At 43.8% G+C, this 18,257-nt stretch overlaps 1 protein-coding gene across 6 annotated transcripts in view; it reads left to right on the top strand.

Annotated features, from left to right (window-relative positions):
- Positions 1 to 18,257, top strand: part of znf318 (zinc finger protein 318) — a 116,839-nt gene that overhangs the window by 16,128 nt on the left and 82,454 nt on the right. For 4 of the 6 annotated variants that reach the window (XM_043687406.1, XM_043687408.1, XM_043687410.1 and 1 more), the window contains one exon: positions 3,650 to 3,863. The exons of 1 other annotated variant lie outside the window; for it this stretch is intronic. In XM_043687406.1, the coding sequence (XP_043543341.1) occupies positions 3,844 to 3,863 (20 nt within the window). In that variant the 5' untranslated portion in view covers positions 3,650 to 3,843. Of the gene's footprint in view, positions 1 to 3,649; positions 3,864 to 7,890; positions 7,987 to 18,257 lie in introns of all 6 variants that reach the window. One more of the 6 variants, XM_043687412.1, reaches the window with a different exon arrangement.

Genomic DNA, 18,257 nt, shown 5'->3' with positions numbered 1-18,257 from the left:
CCAGTCTGACTCAAGATTGGGATGCAGACTGAATCTAACCTCACACCTTTAATACATTGTCTGAGCTGAGGTGCCACTTTTTAAAATAAAATCATAAGTTATCTTGGGAGGGTGACTGAAAAGAAGTTCTGGAATTTACATAGTAATGAACTGAAACCTGCAACCCATTCTAAATGATGAAAGACTTAATAGCAACCTAGAGTTTTTCAATATACCATATTAGTTGCATGCATGACATTGATCTTTTGCTGTAAATTCTGTGTTTTATGATCCTGCTCATACTTATGTGATGAAGGAACAGCGCTCTGAAAGATAGTATTTCCAAATAAACCTGTTGGATTATAACCTGGAATTGTGTTGTTTTTAACTTGGTCATAGAGTAGAGATGGAAGAGGGCTTTTTGGAATGGAGATCAGTAACTATTAGTGTTCCATAGGGGTTTGTGCTTTGTTGTTTGTAATCTAAATATCTGGAGGAAAATGTAGGCATTTTGATGACTGAATTTGCACATGACACCAAAGTTGGCAGAATTGCAAATAGTGGGGAGGATTGTTAAAGGATACAGTGGGATAGATTGCAGATTTGGGCAGTGAAATGACAGATGGAGTCTAATCTGGACAAATGCGAGGTGATGTATCTTGTAAGATGGAATTCAGATGTGAATTATACAGTAAATGACACAACTTTTAGGAATATTGACATAAGGAAGAATCTGGGCATACAGGTCCACAGGAGCGACAGAGGTGGGTGATATGTTCAAGCAGTTACACAGCACCTTGGCCTTGACTGACTGGGGCATCGAATGTAAACGTTGGCAAGTTATGTTACAGCTGTATACAACTTTAATCAGACCATGTTTAGAATATTACATGCAGTTCTGGAAGGTGCAAATAAGGTTGACCAGGAGGTTGCCTGGTCTTAGTTATGAGGAGAGGTTGGATAAACTCTCTTTTCACTGGAAAAACTGAGACTGCGAGGCAACCTGATAGAGGTCTGCAAAATTATGAGAGGCTTTTTCCTAGGGTGGACCGGTGAACTGCAAGAGGGCACAGATTCAAGGTGAAAGGGGTAAGGTTTAGGGGAGAAGTGCTGCAAAGATTTTTAATACAAAGGTTGTTGAGTGCTTGGAATGTACTGGCAGTGGAGGTGGTGATTGCCGGCAAATTCATACTGTTTGGGCATATCTTGTTATATATCTGAATGTTAGACAAACAGAGGGGTAGATACTGTGCGTGGGCAATAAATAGTGGGTCTAAGTAAGGATGAGGAATCAACACTGGCTTGGTGGGCTGAAAAGGCTTGTTCGTGTGCTGTGTTGTATTGCTACTTCAATAAGAGCCGAGGCCATGCAACTTAATTTATTAAGTATAGGGAGCAAATGAACCTTTGTTTCTTTAGACTTTGTTATTTCGGATTACTGCTTTAGCTTTTGAATAAGAATAAAATAATCAAGATGAAGAGGTTTTGACTGGGTTGGTAAATAAATACTCCTTGTCTGAATTTTTAATACAAGCTTTGCTTGCAAGTTTATTGGACATATAATTTGGCATTATAAGTGAACAGATATTGTCTGGCAACCGCACAGATAGATTTTAATTATGAAGATCAGAAGTTGCTATGATGAGTTGCTCCTCTTTGGGGTGGAGGGAATTCTTTAGAAATCACTTGACTTGAAATCTGCCAAGCAGCCTTGAATTTATCTTTATCAATGTAGAATTAAGAGCAGAAGCCTGCCACTCAGCCTTTGGGCCCAGCACACTCATTCAGTAAGACTTGCAATGATTTTAACCTCAATTCCATTATTGCTAACTCTTAATGACAACTTTACATTCCTTTGCTTATCAACCATCTGTCTCTGCCCTTGAAAATGTTCAAAGTATCTGCCTCTATTTCCCCCTTTGAGGAATAAAGTTCCAAAGACAACCAACCATCTGAGAGAAATAACTACTTCTTATCTCAGTCTTATGTGGGTGACCCTTATTTTCAAACAGGAAGGTCCTATTTCTGGATTCACCCACAGTGAAAGCATTTTATGTCTGTCCAGTCAAATCTTCTCAGGGGTCCTGTTTGTTTCAATCAAGATAGTTGTTGTAATGCTTGGATCCAATGGCATTTTCTGTTCAATCTTTCCTCAATCCAGGTATTAGTCTGGTAAAACCTTCTTTGAATTTTTTGCGGTGTATTTACATTTAAGTTCTAAACTGGCAGTGCATTCTATTCCAGATATGATCTCACTACTGCCATGTATAACTGAAACATGACTTATCTACTTTTGCATTTACTTCCCCTTAAAATGAATGGTAGCATTCTACTTGCTTTCCCAATTAGTTGGTGTACTTTCATATTAACCTTTTGCAGTTCATGAATTGGGGCATTCAGATCTCTCACCATTTAGGTAATTCTTTTATTCTTCCTCCACATTTTGCAACTTCATATTTTTTTTCCCAGATCTTTGCCTAATCACCTAACCTATCTATCTATTTTATAACTCCCTCATGTCTAGAATCATAGAATCCCTACAGTGTGGAAGCAGGTCCTTCAGCCCCACGGATCCACACTGACGTCTGAAGAGTGACCCAGACCCATTTCCATACCATGTTATCCTATATTTATCCTTGACTAATGCACCTAACCTATACATCCCCGAATCCTATGGGCAATTTAGCAAGGCTAATTCGTCTAACCTGCACATCTTTGGATTGTGGGAGGAAACCAGTGTCTCCCTGTAGACACAGGGAGAATGTGCAAACACCACAGAGATAGTTGCCCGAGGCTGGAATTGAAAACAGGTCCCTGGCGCTGTGAGACAGCAGTGCTAGCCACTGTGCCACCCTAACCTAGGTTTACTTTCATACCTAAGTCTACTTTCCTACCTAGCTTTGCATCGTTAGCAAATTTAACCATCATGCCTTTTGGTTCCTTAATTCAAATCATTTATAGAAATTGTGAATAGTTGAGACTCGAGTGCTTGTAACCATTGTTGTGCCTCAGGTATATTTTTTTATAACAGACCCAGTTATGGTCTGTTTGATGTTAGCTGTCAAAGGCTGTAGTGCTGGGAAAGCACAGCTGGTCAGGCAGCATCTGAGGAGCAGGGGAATTGACATTTCGAGCAGAGGCTCTTCATCAGGAATGAGGGGTGGTCCAAGGGGGTTGAGAGATAAATGGGAGGGGGCTGGGACTGGGGGAATGTAGCTGAGAATGCGAAGGGAGATGAAGTTGGGGGTGAAGGTGATAGGTCGGACAGGAGAGTAGAGTGGGTTGGTGGGAGGAAAGATAGTCAGGTCAAGAGGGCAGTCCCAAGTTGGATGGTTGGATCTAGGATAAGGTGGAGGGAAGGGAAATGAACAATCTGGTGAAATCCACATTGATTGTGGTTGAAGGGTCGGAAGGCAGAAGATGAGGTGTTCTTCCTCCAGGCGTCATGTGATAAGTGTTTGGTGGCGGGGGCAATCCAGGATCTGCACGTCATTGGTGGAGGGGGGGGGAGTAAAACTGTTCAGACGCGGGGGTGGTAAGGTTGTTTCGTGCATGTGTCCCAGAGATGTTCTCTGAAGCTGTGGTTTTCCAGCACTCTCTTCGACTCTGATGTCCAGGATGTGCAGTACTCACTTTCTCCCAGTTAATTATAATCTTATAATCTTCGAAGGATGTCTACCGTGAAGAAGTTCTTCTCCTCCCTCTGCAAGAATCTGAGTATTCTCCCGCTCCTTGGATGTTGCCTGACTGGCTGTGCTTTTCCAACATCACACTCTTCGACTCGGATCTCCAGCATCTGCAGTCCTCGCTTTCTCCCTTGCTGTTAGCTGGTCTGTCTCTCCATGGCAGTGTTGTCTCTGCACTATGAACTTTTATCTTCCACTGTATCCTTTAATGGCACCATAGGAAATGAAAAATGCCTTCTGGAAACGTACATATGGTACATCTTCTCGTTCCCCTTTATCCACAGAGTACGTGTTACTTCAAAGAGCTCAGATAGGGAATCATGTCTAAAAACTCATGAAACCATGTGAATCTGCCTGACTACCTTGAATTTATCTGAGTGTCCTGTTATGATGTAGTCAATGACCATGTTTTCTGAAAAAGAGTATTCTTAATGATTGTGGGTAACAGTTTTCTCATTTCTATCTTAATTAGACAATTATATTAAATTGTGAAACTGTAGCTCTGAGTTCTTGATTCTCACGCAAGCAGAAATAATATCTTGGCACTTACCCTGTCAAGCCTCAAAGAACAAAAAGAACAAAGAACGTTTACATCCCAGAAACAGGCCATTCGGCCCTCCAAGCCTGAGCTGATCCAAATCCACTGTCTAAACCTATCGTCCCAAGTCCTAAGCATCTGTATCCCTCTGCTCCCCACGTACTCTTGCATCTGTCCAGACGCATCTGAAATGAATCTACCATGCCTGTCTCAAATACCTCTGCTGGCAACGCATTCCAGGCACCTACCACCCTCTGTGTAGAGTACTTGGGACGTGTATTCCCCTTAAACTTTTCATCCCTCTCCTTGAAAGCGTGACCTCTCGTCATTGAATCCTTCACCCTGGGGAAAAAGCTTATCTCTATCTACCTGTCTATACCATTCATGATTTTGTACACCTCAATCAGGTTTCTCCCCGATCTCCTTTTTTTCTCAAGAAAACAAACCTAACCTACTCAACCTCTCTTCATAGCTAGCAAATTCTATACCAGGTAACATCCTCGTAAACCTTCTCTGCACCCTCACCAAAGCGTCCACATCCTTTTGGTTATGTAGCAACCAGAACTGTACGCAGTATTCTAAATGCGGCCAAACCAATGTCGTGTACAATTTTAACATGACCTGCCAGCTTTTATACTCAATACCCCGTCTGATGAAAGCAAACATACCAGATGCCTTCTTGACCACTCTATCCACCTGTGCAGCCTCCTTCAGAGTACAATGGACCTGAACTCCCAGATCTCTCTGCTCATCAATGTTTCCCAAGGCTCTTCCGTTTACTGTATAATTCGCTCTAAAATTATACTTCCCAAAATGCATCACTTCACATTTGCCTGGATTGAACTCCATCTGCCACTTCTCCGCCCAACTCTCCAGTCTATCTATATTCTCCTGTACCCTTTTGACAGTCTTTCTGCTACTCCAATCTTCGTGTCACCTGCAAACTTGCTGATCATACCAACAGTGCCCTCTTCCAGGTCATTTATGCATATTACAAACAGCAGTGGCCCCAGCACGGATCCCTGTAGAACACCACTGGTCACCTTTCTCCATTTTGAGAACCTCACTTCAACTACTACTCTGTCTGCTGTTGCTCAACCAGTTCTTTATCCATCTAGCTAGAAAACCCTGCACACCATGTGACTTCACTTTCACCATTAGTTTACCATGGGGAACCTTATCAAATGCCTTACTAAAGTCCAAAGATGTGCAGGCCAGGTGAATTGGACATGCTAAATTGCCCATAATGTTAGGTACATTAGTCAGAAGGAAATTGGACTGGGTGGGTTACTCTTCGGAGGATTGGTGTGGAGTTGTTGGGCTGAAGGGCCTGTTTCTACACTGTAGGGAATCTAATCTAAAAAAAATGACATCTACAGCCCATCATCCATCAACTTGGTCACTTCCTCAAAGAACTCTATTAAGTTGGTAAAGCATGATTTATCTGATACAAAACCATGTTGCCTATCACTGATAAGCCCATTCTTTCCCAAATATAAATAGTTCCTATCCCTCCGAAACTTCTCCAGCAACTTTCCCACCAGTGACGTCAGGCTCACTGGTCTGTAGTTACCTGGAATATCCCAACTACCCTTCTTATACAGGGGGATAACATGAGCAACCCTCCAGTCCTCTGGCACCTCACCTGTGTTTAAGGGTGCTACAAAGGTACTTGTCAGGGTCCCAGCTATTCCCTCGCTCACCTCCCTCAGCAACCTGGGATAGATCCCATCCGATCCTGGGGGTTTGACCACCTGAAAAGCGTGTAGCCTACCCAACACATCTTCCCTACTTCTGTCAACGTGATCCAGAGTTATCAAACTTCTAGCCTCTAATCTCAACATTCGGCATATCACTCTCCTCAATGAACACTGATGCAAAGTAATCATTCAAAATCTCATCCATTATTTCAGGTTCAACACACAGCCTTCCTTCATTATCCTTTAATGGACCAATCCTTTCTCTGTTTACCCATTGCTGCTTACATAAGAATAAAATGCTTTGGGATTCTGCTTAATTCTGCTTGCTAAAGCATTTCATTACCCCTTTAGCCCGCTTGATTCCTCGTTTAAGACTGGTCCTACTCTCCCGATATTCCTCCAGGGACGGTTCTGTTCTTAGCTGCCTGGATCTTATGTGCGCTTCCCTTTTCCTCTTGGTTAGTCACGTGATTTCTCCTGTCATAGCGAGTTTTAAGAAGATTTATGGTTCAGGTTCTATATGTAGGTTTGCTCGCTGAGTTGGGAGATTTATTTTCAGACGTTTCGTCATCCCACAGGGTAATAACATCTTCAGTGGGCCTTAGGTGAAGCAGTGTACATGATTCCTGCTTTCTGTTTATATGTTTGGGTTTCTTTGGGTTGGTGATGTTATTTCCTGTGGTGATGTCATTTCTCCTGTCATCCATGGTTCATGAATCGTGCCTTTCCTATCCTTTGCTTTTAATGGGACATGCCTATCCTACATTATCTTTAACCTATCTTTGAAAGCCTCCCACATCTCAAAGGTAGACTTTCCTTCAAATAGCTGTGTCCAATCCACATTTCCCAGCTCCTGCCTAATTTTGATATAATTGGCTTTGGCCCAATTTAGTACTCTTCCCTTAGGACCACTCTCTGTCTACGAATATTCTAAAACTTAGAATTGTGGTCACTATTCTCAAAGAAATCCTCCACCGCAACTTCTACCACCTGGTCGGGCTCATTCCCCAATACCAGGTCCAAAATGGCCCCTTCCTTCGGTCTACTGACATACTGTTTTAGAAAACTCTCCTTGACGCTTCTTACAAATTCTGCCCCATCCAGACCTCTGACACCAAGTGAATCCCAGTCAATTTTGGGAAAATTAAAAACTCCCATCACCACCACTCCGTTGCCTCTACATCTTTCCATAATCTGTTTACCCATTTGTTCTTCTACCTCAGGCTCACTGTTGGGAGGCCTGTAATACAGCCCCGACAGTGTAACGGCACCCTTCTTATGTCTCAGCTCCACCCATAATGTCTCACTACTCAAGCCCTCCATAGTGTCCTCCTTTAGCACAGCCATGATATCATCCCTGACTAGCAATGTAGCAACTCCCTTCCTTTTACTTCCCTCCCTGTCCTGTCTGAAGCGTCTATATCCTGGAACGTTTAGTTGCCAATTATGTCCTTCCTTCAACCAAGTCTCTGTGATTGCAATAACGTCATACTCCCAGGCACCAATCCAGGCCCTAAATTCATCTGCCTTATCCATTATATTACTTGCATTAAAGTGTATGCACTTCAGGCCACCAGTTCTTTTGTGTCATCTGCTCTCTGCCTACTCTTACCCTTATTAATGCTATCTTCATGATTCTTACAGTCTCCAGTTTCCACCTCGCTGCCTACTTGTCTTCTCTTCTGGTTCCCAGCTCCTTGCCACATTAGTTTAAAACCTCCCTAACAGCAGTAGCAAAAACTCCCCCAAGTACATTGGTTCCAGTCTGGTTCAGATGTAGACTATCCAATTTGTAATAGTCTCACCATCCCCAGAACCGGTCCCAATGTCCAACAAATCTGAACGCCTCCCACCTGCACCATCCCTCAAATTATTTCAAATAGATCGCCTATCAATTCTTCTAGGCTCAACTTTTCCTCATCAGACAATTCATTTATCTCAGAATTAACCTCCTGAATCTTCTCCAGACGTTTCTATTCATTCACAGGATGTAAACAATGCTCACACCCATTCCTAACTGCCAAAAGGGTAGTTGAGAGTCAGCGATACTGCAGTGGTTTTGGAGTCACATACACCAGACCAGGTAAGGATGGCGGTTTCCTTACCTAAAGGGCATTATTGTTTTGTCTGTGGTCACCATTAGACCATTAATTCCAGATTTATATTCAATTCAAATACCACCATCTGTCATGGTGAGATTCAAGCCCAGGTCCCTGGATTAATAGTCCAGTGATAATGTGACATTGGGTCACTGCTTCCAGCACAAGTATATTGTTATCTAAGTAAGGAGAATAGAACTGCTAGCAGTAGTCCAGGTATGGCCTCAACCGGTACCCTGTACAATCAGAGCAAGACTTTGTCACTTTTTTACTCAATCTGTATTGCAGTTAAGCTCTTCCTAATTACTTGACGTTTGCATGTGTACTTAGAGTCATAGAGATGTACAGCATGGAAACAGACCCTTCGGTCCAACCCATCCATGCCGACCAGATATCCCAACCCAATCTAGTCCCACCTGCCAGCACCCGACCCATATCCCTCCAAACCCTTCCTATTCATATACCCATCCAGATGCCTCTTAAATGTTGCAATTGTACCAGCCTCCACCACGTCTTCTGGCAGCTCATTCCATACATGTACCACCCTCTGTGTGAAAAAGTTGCCCCTTAGGTCTCTTTACCCTATCCATGCCCCTCATAATTTTGTAAACTTCTATAAGGTCACCCCTCAGCCTCCGACGCTCCAGGGAAAACAGCCCCAGCCTGTCCAGCCTCTCCCAATAGCTCAAATCATCCTTGTAAATCTTTTCTGAACCCTTTCAAGTTTCACAACATATTTCTGATAGGAAGGAGACGAGAATTGTACGCAATATTCCAACCGTGGCCTAACCAATGTCTTGTACAGCCACAACATGTCCTCAATACTCTGACCAATAAAAGAGACCATACCAAAAACCGCCTTCACTATCCTATCTACCTGTGACTCCACTTTCGAGAAGCTATGAACCTGCACTCCAAGGTCTCTTCGTTCAGCAACACTCCCTCGGACCTTACCATTAAGTGTATAGGTCCTGCTAAGATTTGCTTTCCCAAAATGCAGCACCTCGCATTTATCTGAATTAAACTCCATCTGCCACTTCTCAGCCCATTGGCCCATTTGGTCCAGATCCTGTTGTAATGTGTGGTAACCCTCTTCGCTGTCCACTACACCTCCAATTTTGGTGTCATCTGCAAACTTTACCCCTTACGCTCTCATCCAAAGCACTTATGTAAATGACAAAAAGTAGAGGACCCAGCACCGATCTCTGTGGCACTCCACTGGTCACAGGCCTCCAGTCTGAAACACAACCCTCCACCACCACCCTCTGTCTTCTACCTTTGAGCCAGTTCTGTATCCAAATGGCTAGTTCTCCCTGTATTCCGTGAGCTCTAACCTTGCTAATCAGTCTCTCATGGGGAACCTTGTCGAATGCCTTACTGAAGTCCATATAGATTACATCTACCGCTCTGCCCTCATCAATCCTCTTTGTTTAAAAAACTTAATCAAGTTTGTGAGACATGATTTCTTAATATGTGCACTAGAACACTGAGCCTGATCAAGATCCTACTGAACCACAATGTTCTGAAATCTCTTCCTATTTAAATAAAATTGTACTTTTTGGTTCTTCCTGTAGAGTAAACCACTTCAGATTTTCCCATGTTGCGCTCTGTCAAAGTTTTGCCTATTCTTAATGTATCTGAATTCCTTTCAGAGTTTGCTTCCTCACAGCTTACCTTTCTACCTATCTTTGTATAATTTATAAATTTGGCTGCAGTATGATTTGTTGCTTTATTCAACTTATTACTATAGTTAGTAAATTGCTGAGGCCCCAATGTTGATCCCTGTGGTACTGTACTTGCCATCATGAAACTGGTTCGAAATTATGACAGGAAGGCTCCTTTGGGGCCTTGGATGCAGGTGAGGGAGGAGGTGTGGGCACAGGATTTGCAATTCCTGCGGTGGCAAGGGAGGGTGCCAGGAAGGGAGGAATTGCAGGAATTGCAAAACCTGCGCCCACACCACCTCCCTCACCTCTATCCAAGGCCCCAAAGGAGCCTTCCACATCCATTAAAGTTTTACCTGCACATCCATCAATATCATTTATTGTATCAGTTGCTCCCGATGCGGTCTCCTCTACATTGGGGAGACTGGGCGCCTCCTAGCAGAGCGCTGTCGGGAACATCTCCAGGACACCCGCACCAATCAACCCCACCGCCCTGTGACCCAACATTTCAACTTCCCCTCACACTCTGCCGAGGACGTGCAGGTCCTGGGCCACCGCCGCTCCCTCATCACCCGACGCCTGGAGGAAGAACGCCTCATCTTCCGCCTCGGAACACTTCAACCCCAGGGCATCAATGTGGACTTCACCAGTTTCCTTATTTCCCCTTCCCACCGCCCCACCTCACCCCAGTACCAACCTTCCAGTTCAGCACTATCCCCATGACCTGTCCTACCTGCCTCTCTTCCTTTCCACCTATCCACTCCACCCTCCTCTTTGACCTTCATCCCCACCCCCATTCAACCATTGTACTCTATGCTACTTTCTCCCCACCCCCAACCCCCTCTCATTTATCTCTCCACTCTGCAGGCACCCTGACTCTATTCCTGATGAAGCGCTTTTGCCCGAAACGTCAATTTTTGTGCTCCTCGGATGCTGCCTTATCTGCTGTGCTTTTCCAGTACAACTCTAATCTAGAGCTGAAAATGTGTTGCTGGAAAAGTGCAGCAGGTCAGGCAGCATCCAAGGAACAGGAGAATCAACGTTTCGGGCATAAGCCCTTCTTCAGGAAAGAAGGGCTTATGCCCGAAATGTCGATTCTCCTGTTTCTTGGATGCTGCCTGACCTGCTGCACTTTTCCAGCAACACATTTCAGCTCTGATCTCCAGCATCTGCAGCCCTCACTTTCTCCCACTCTAATCTAGATTCTGTTTTCCAGCATCCGCAGTCCTTGTTTTAACCTAGTCTCAGCTTTACCAATGTATCCTCCACCTGAACTCTCTGATCCTCAGAAGCATTGTTGTTGACCTTTGTGTTGTTTCTTAAAGGGACAATGGCCAAGTTAAAAGGTATTTAATAGGTACTTAGTAATTGGGGAATCTATTCAGGTCCAGGAGATGGTTGGTAAGGGCTGATAAATATTACAATGATTTTTGATGGGCATGCTATTGTTTAGTATGCTGCAGTTAGTCAGAGGTAAATGCTGCTTGTAGCAAGGGCTGGTAAAGTGTGAAAATGCAGTAATGGGTTTGAAAAGTTTGTGTTGATTAGAAAGGGTTGTTTTAAAGTTGGATAGTAAAATATCTTTTAAAATCGCAGTTTAATGAATGAATTAAACCGTGTTATAGTACATCAAGGGTTATGAATGAATGCACGAGAACCCTGTATTAATGAATATAGCGAGCTGGTGAGTGAGTTGGTAAACATAACCTATAACACGTGGGCGGCACGGTGGCACAGTGGTTAGCACTGCTGCCTCACAGCGCCAGAGACCCGGGTTCAATTCCCGCCTCAGGCAACTGACTGTGTGGAGTTTGCACATTCTCCCCGTGTCTGCGTGGGTTTCCTCCGGGTGCTCCGGTTTCCTCCCACAGTCCAAAGATGTGCAGGTGAGGTGAATTGGCCATGCTAAATTGGCCGTAGTGTTAGGTAAGGGGTAAATGTAGGGGTATGGGTGGGTTGCGCTTCGTAGGGTCGGTGTGGACTTGTTGGGCCGAAGGGCCTGTTTCCACACTGTAAAGTAAAGTAATCTAATCTAATCTAAACACAATATCTCACATTGTGTGGGGTGGCATGGTGGCTCACTGATTAGCACTGCTGCCTCACAACACCAGTGTCCCTGGTTCGATTCCCGCCTTGGGTGACTGTGTGGAGTTTGCACATTCTCCCTGTGTCTGCGGAGGTTTCCTCCAGGTGCTCCAGTTTCCTCCCACAGTCCAAAGATGCGCAGGTCAGGTGAATTGGCAATGCTAAATTATTACATAGTGTTAGGTGCATTAGTCAGAGGGAAATTGGTCTGGGTGGGTTGCTGTTCAGAGGGTCGGTGTGGACTGGTTTCCACACTATAGGGAAACTAAACTAAACTAAATTTCTAAGTCCTTCCTGAAGTACTGTCCAAAATTGATTATTTCCAGTTACGGCTGAGCTTTCTTGCAGATATTGACAACTCATTTAGCCTGGAAAAGGAGTATTGGTTTTTTTTTTCATTCACTGATGAGTCATGGACTTTGGACTTTGGCTGGCCAGTATTCTTTACCTGTCCCTAGTTCTTGAGAAGGTGGTTCTGAGCTGCCTTGTTGAACTGCTGGAGGCAATGTTTTGTCAGTAGACCCACAATACCATTAAGGAGGGAATTGGATGTTATGATGAGCTGATGGTAATACTGGACAAGTCAGATTCCAGAGTAAACTGACTTGATGGACCCCCAAGTATTATTTTTGTAATTGGGTTATTCTGTCTGTTAGGAGTTGGACATACTAATGGGAGGGGCAATGTATCTTTCAGGAAAAGAAAAGTCTGCGTATATGACTATTTGGAAAAGTCTTATCAGAAGCAGCAAAAAGACAGATTCAACCCTTTTTTCCCCAGCAGCATCTTTTCCAAGCATTCAACCTAAAATTTCTTAGTCAACTGATAAGCTTGCAAGTGGGTCTTCACTGAACTGTTCAGATAGTGAAAAGCACAGAGGGTTTCTACACTACATGTATCTAAACTAGGACTTGGTATATTACCACTGCGTTCTCCCCCCCCCCCCCCCCCCACCCAATCTCGACTCCATGTAGTGATATATTGTGATATCTTGTTTCATAATCCTCCCTGATTGCACCAGTATTCTCTACCTAATATAACGTCCTAATAGTTGTTGATTAATCTAACTGGAATTACTAGAACATTTGACAATTAACAAATTATCATCTATAATATATTTTGCATTTTTCTTTTACACACCAGTTAAATCCTTGAGCTAGTACAGAGGTATGCCATCTTTGTCTCAGATTTTTCCCTTGTCTTAAGTATTCAGGATCCATTGTTGCTGCACACATTATTTCTCATGGCATCATTGGGGAGAATTTTCTGGGCCTGGATGAATTTATTAATGCCCCAGCCATAATTGCTATTCTTCCTCTTCAGTATTCCTGTATAAATGTACCACGTTTGTTTCTTCCAAACCAATTGTCATTGCTGTTGTAACTGCTGCCTCATCTGCACACTAATTGCACATTTGAATGTCTTCAGGTTCTTGCGAAGATTTGTAGCGCAGGTTGTAGAGGTGGTTGTAGGTTAGCTCACTGAGCTCGTGGGTTGTCATGCAATGGTTTTATCACTGTGTAAGTTAACGCTATCAGTGCAACTGATGTGAAGCATTGTTGTTCTACTCTGATATGTCTATGCCCTGGTCTGTTAAGGTGGGTGGTATCTATCCAGTTTTCTTGGCAGTGGTTTGTGTATGGGATCTAAGTCAACATGTTTGATGGCATTGCGGATTGAAAACAAGGCCTCTAAGAATTTTGTGCACATCTGTTGGCTTGTCCTAGGATGGTTATGCTTTCCCAGTCAAATTGGTCATCCTCTTTGTCTGCATGTACTGAGATGAGGGAGAATTGGTTGTGCCGTTGTGTTGCTGGTTGGTATTTGTGTATCCAAAATGGCAAAAACAGCATAACCAATGGAACAATGTAACCATTCAAGGAAAACTCAACAGATGTGCAAAATTCTTCGAGGTCTGGTTTTCAACCTTCAATGCCATCAACAAGTAAGTTGACATAGATCTCATATAGAAATCACTGCAAAGTAAAACCAGGAGTGATACCACCCTCCTTTCCAGACTGGGGCATATAAATATCAGGCGGAGGAGAACAACAACACTTCATGCAGATCGCACTGATGACGATATCTAGCATGGTGACAACGTTTGTGTGACAACCCATTAGCTCGGAAAGCTAACCTGCAATCATATTTGAATGGTGCATGTTCCCTTCCGATGTGCTGATGAATACTGCCACTAGTGGTAGTCTAACAGCTCTCACTAATTTGTTAATAACTGTCTCATGAAGTGAAGTTGATATACCCTCTCAACTTCACTTTACCATATAAAACTGCAGACTTACCTGATGAAGGGCTTTTGCCCGAAATGTCGATTTTACTGCTCCTCGGATGCTGCTTGAACTGCTGTGCTCTTCCAGCACCACTAATCCAGAATCTGGTTTCCAGCATCTGCAGTCATTGTTTTTACCTTGTTGAATTCAGTATTGTAGTGTATACTAATTTGTACCCAACATTTCACATGGTTTTCAAAGATCCTATTTCTTCTCTCCTCCACATCTGAAGATGAGAGAGGTCACTATGTTATTGTCCCATCCACAGATTATGGACCAGATCAAACTCCCTTCAAATATAACAAGGAGTTAGCCTCGATCCAAACTTTTATCTTCTTTGAAGGCAAATGTAAGGTCCTGTGTTCAAGATATAATTTGATTGGTTACGCTACTCTTTAAGCAAAACACACTTTATTCTTACCCTGCTGTTAAAATATGAACAAAAGAAAGAGGAATTGGTATAATTTTAACTGTGTTCGAAAACTTAACAGAAAATTAGATTATTTAACCACCAAACAACTGTTCTATAAAAAACACCCTTGGCAAAGTCAGTAAAATAGATGATCTCACATGCGATTCTGGTAGCAGAGACAACTCCATGGCTGAGAGATGCAACAGCTTCCACAGTCAGCTTTGGAACCCCAACAGCTATTGAAAGCTAAACTGAAACGCTGGTTCTGTGGGAGCTAGGCTTCATTCATTCAAGCTGCTACTATTATTCCAACCTGGGGGGAAAATAATCCCAAGTCTCCTAAGCTGTTCATTTCATTGGCTTGAAGGAAACAGCTTGACACCTATGGCTCAAAACATCTCCATAAAAAAACAGACAAAATATACCTCTGAAAGCTACAGGGTTGCTTTGGTCAGTCACATTCTGTGACAAAAGTTGTTGCTAATGCTTTATTACTGGCACTTAGACACAAATTCTTTAACTATTCGGCAGTACGTGACAGTGTTAGCAATGGGGACCCAGTTCGATTTCAGCCTTGGGGGTGTGTGTTGAGTTTGCACCTCCTCGTGTCTGTGTGGATTTCCTCTGGGTGCACTGGTTTCCTCCTACAATCTAAAGATGTGCAGATTAGCTGGATTGGCCATGCTAATTTGCCCCTGCAGTGTCCAGGGAAGTGTTGGCAAGGTGAATTAGCCATGATCAATATGGAGTAGGATATGAATCTGGATGCAATGCTCTTTGGAGGATCGGTGCAGGCTCCATGGGCCAAATAGCCTCTTTCCGCACGTAAGGATTCACCAATTGCAAATCAAGCCAACTTAAAGTTCCTACTATTCTTTCCTTAGACTTCATCCAACTTGTGGATGTTTCTTGTCCCTGTTAATTGTCGCATGTTCTCAAACCACTTTTGCTGTTTCTATCTTCTCATGTGTCTTAGAAATCATCCATACAATATTCTTAGCAGCAGAAATCGAACAATTTTCTTTGATCCCAGACACGAACATGTTCATCTATGTTTAGAATTATAGGATGTCTACAGTGTGGAAATGGGCCATTCGGCCAAACGAGTCCGCACCGACTCTCTGAAGAGTATCCCACCCTGACCCATTTCCCTACCCTATTGGCCTATATTTATCCCTGACTGATGCACCTAACCTACACACCCCTGAACACTGGGCAATTTAGCTTGGCCAGTCCACCTAACCTGCACATCTTTGTGCTGTGGGAGGAAACTGGAGCACGCTGAGGTAACCCACGCAGACACAGGGAGAATGGGCAAATTCCACACACAGCGAGGAATTGAACCCAGGTCCCGGGCACTGTGAGACTCCGGTGTTTGGACATCTCTCACTTCCCAATTCAAATAAACTAACTGGTTCCCTTTAAAATATGTTTTGTCTGTGTGTGTTATTTCAACTCATGCATTTTTTGTTTTGCCTGACCTCCAAGAGGCTTAGGCTGGGCCTTGGCTGCTCTCCAGGAGTGAAGAACAAAGGAAGGTGCCTCATTTCATCATAATTAATACATTTCGTCTGCTTCTACTGTCTTCCCCAACTAAACAGCTTTGAGCTCACTGTTACATTGATGCAAACTGAGGTGTCCGACCTCTCTGTGCAGTCTTTTGGTTTCTTCGGTTGAACATGCTCCCATTTGACCAGTACTGTTATAGAGTCATAGAGATTTACAGCATGGAAACAGACCCTTCGGTCCAACCTGTCCATGCCGACCAGAAATTCCAACCCAATCTAGTCCCACCTGCCAGCACCCGTCCCATATCCCTCCAAACTCTTCCTATTCGTATACCCATCCAAATAACCCTTAAATGTTGCAACTGTACCAGCCTCCACCACTTCCTCTGGCAGCTCATTCCATACGCGTCCCACCCTCTGTGTAAAAACGTTGCCCCTTAGGTCTCTTTTATATCTTTCCCCTCTCACCCTAAACCTATGCCCTCTATTTCTGGACTCCCCGACCCCAGGGAAAAGACTTTGCATATTTATCCAATCCATGCCCCTCATAATTTTGTAAACCTCTATAAGGTCACCCCTCAGCCTCTGACGCTTCAGGGAAAACAGCCCCAGCCTGTCCAGCCTCTCCCTATAGCTCAAATCCTCCAACCCTGGCAACATCCTTGTAAATCTTTTCTGAACCCTTTCAAGTTTCACAACATCTTTCTGATAGGAAGGAGACGAGAATTGCATGCAATATTCTAACAGTAGCCTAATCAATGTCCTGTACAACCACAACATGACCTCCCAACTCCTGTACTCCAATACTCTGACCAATAAAGGAAAGCATACCAAACGCCGCCTTCACTATCCTATCTACCTGCGACTCCACTTTCAAGGAGCTATGAGCCTGCACTCCAAGGTCTCTTTGTTCAGCAACACTCCCTCGGAGTTTACCATTACCTGTGTAAGCCCTGCTAAGATTTGCTTTCCCAAAATGCAGCACCTCGCATTTTTCTGAATTAAACTCCATCTGCCACTTCTCAGCCCATTGGCCCATCTGGTCACGATCCTGTTGTAATGTGTGGTAACCCTCTTCGCTGTCCACTACACCTCCAATTTTGGTGTCATCTGCAAACTTACTAACTGTATCCCTTATGCTCGCATCCAAATCATTTATGTAAATGACAAAACAGTAGAGGACCCAGCACCGATCCTTGTGGCCACAGGCCTCCAGTCTGAAACACAACCCTCCACCATCATCCTCTGTCTCCTACCTTTGAGCCAGTTCTGTGTCCAAATGGCTAGTTCTCCCTGTGTTCCGTGAGATCTAACCTTGCTAATCAGTCTTCCATGGGGAACCTTGTCAAACGCCTTACTGTCGTCCATATAGATCACATCTACCACTCTGCCTTCATCAATCATCTTTGTTACTCCCTCAAAAAAGTCATATCAAGTTTGTGAGACATGATTTCCCACGCACAAAGCCATGTTGACTATCCCTAATCAGTCCTTGCCTTTCCAAATACATGTACATCCTGTCCCTCAGGATTCTCTTCAATAACTTGCCCACCATCGAAGTCAGGCTCACTGGGCTGTAGTTCCCTGGCTTGTCCTTACCGCCCTTCGGAAACAGTGGCACCACGTTACCCAACCTCCACTCTTCCAGCACCTCACTTGTGACTAAGAATGATACAAATATCTCAGCAAGAGGCCCAGCAATCACTTCTCCAGCTTCCCACAGAGTTCTAGGGTACACCTGATCAGGTCCTGGGGATTTATCCACCTTTATGTGTTTCAAGACATCCAGCACTTCCTCTGCTGTAATATGGACATTTTGCAAGATGTCGCCATCTATTTCCCTACAGTCTCTATCTTTCATAACCTTTTCCACAGTAAATACTGATACTAAATACTCATTTAGTATCTCCCCCATTTTCTGTGGCTTCACCCGAAGGCTGCTTTGTTGATCTTTGAGGGGCCCAATTCTCTCTCGTTACCCTTTTGTCCCTAATGTATTTGTAAAAACTCTTTGGATTCTCCTGAATTCTGTTTGCCAAAGCTACCTCATGTCCCCTTTTTTCCCTCCTGATTTCCCTCTTAAGTATACTCCTACTCTTGGAGAAAGTGAGGGCTGGAGATCAGAGCTGAAAAATGTGTTGCTGGAAAAGCGCAGCAGGTCAGGCAGTATCCAAGGAGCAGGAGAATCGACGTTTCGGGCAAGGGCTTTTCCAGCAACACATTTTTCAGCTTCCTTTCTACTCTTGTAAGGATTCACTCGATCTATCCTGACTATGCTTCCTTCTTTTTCTTAACCAA

The sequence above is a fragment of the Chiloscyllium plagiosum genome, chromosome 3 (genome assembly GCF_004010195.1).
Source record: "Chiloscyllium plagiosum isolate BGI_BamShark_2017 chromosome 3, ASM401019v2, whole genome shotgun sequence".
Classification (NCBI taxonomy): domain Eukaryota; kingdom Metazoa; phylum Chordata; class Chondrichthyes; order Orectolobiformes; family Hemiscylliidae; genus Chiloscyllium; species Chiloscyllium plagiosum.
Note: the sequence above shows the minus strand (reverse complement) of the source record. Positions and strands in the feature narration are given on the sequence as shown.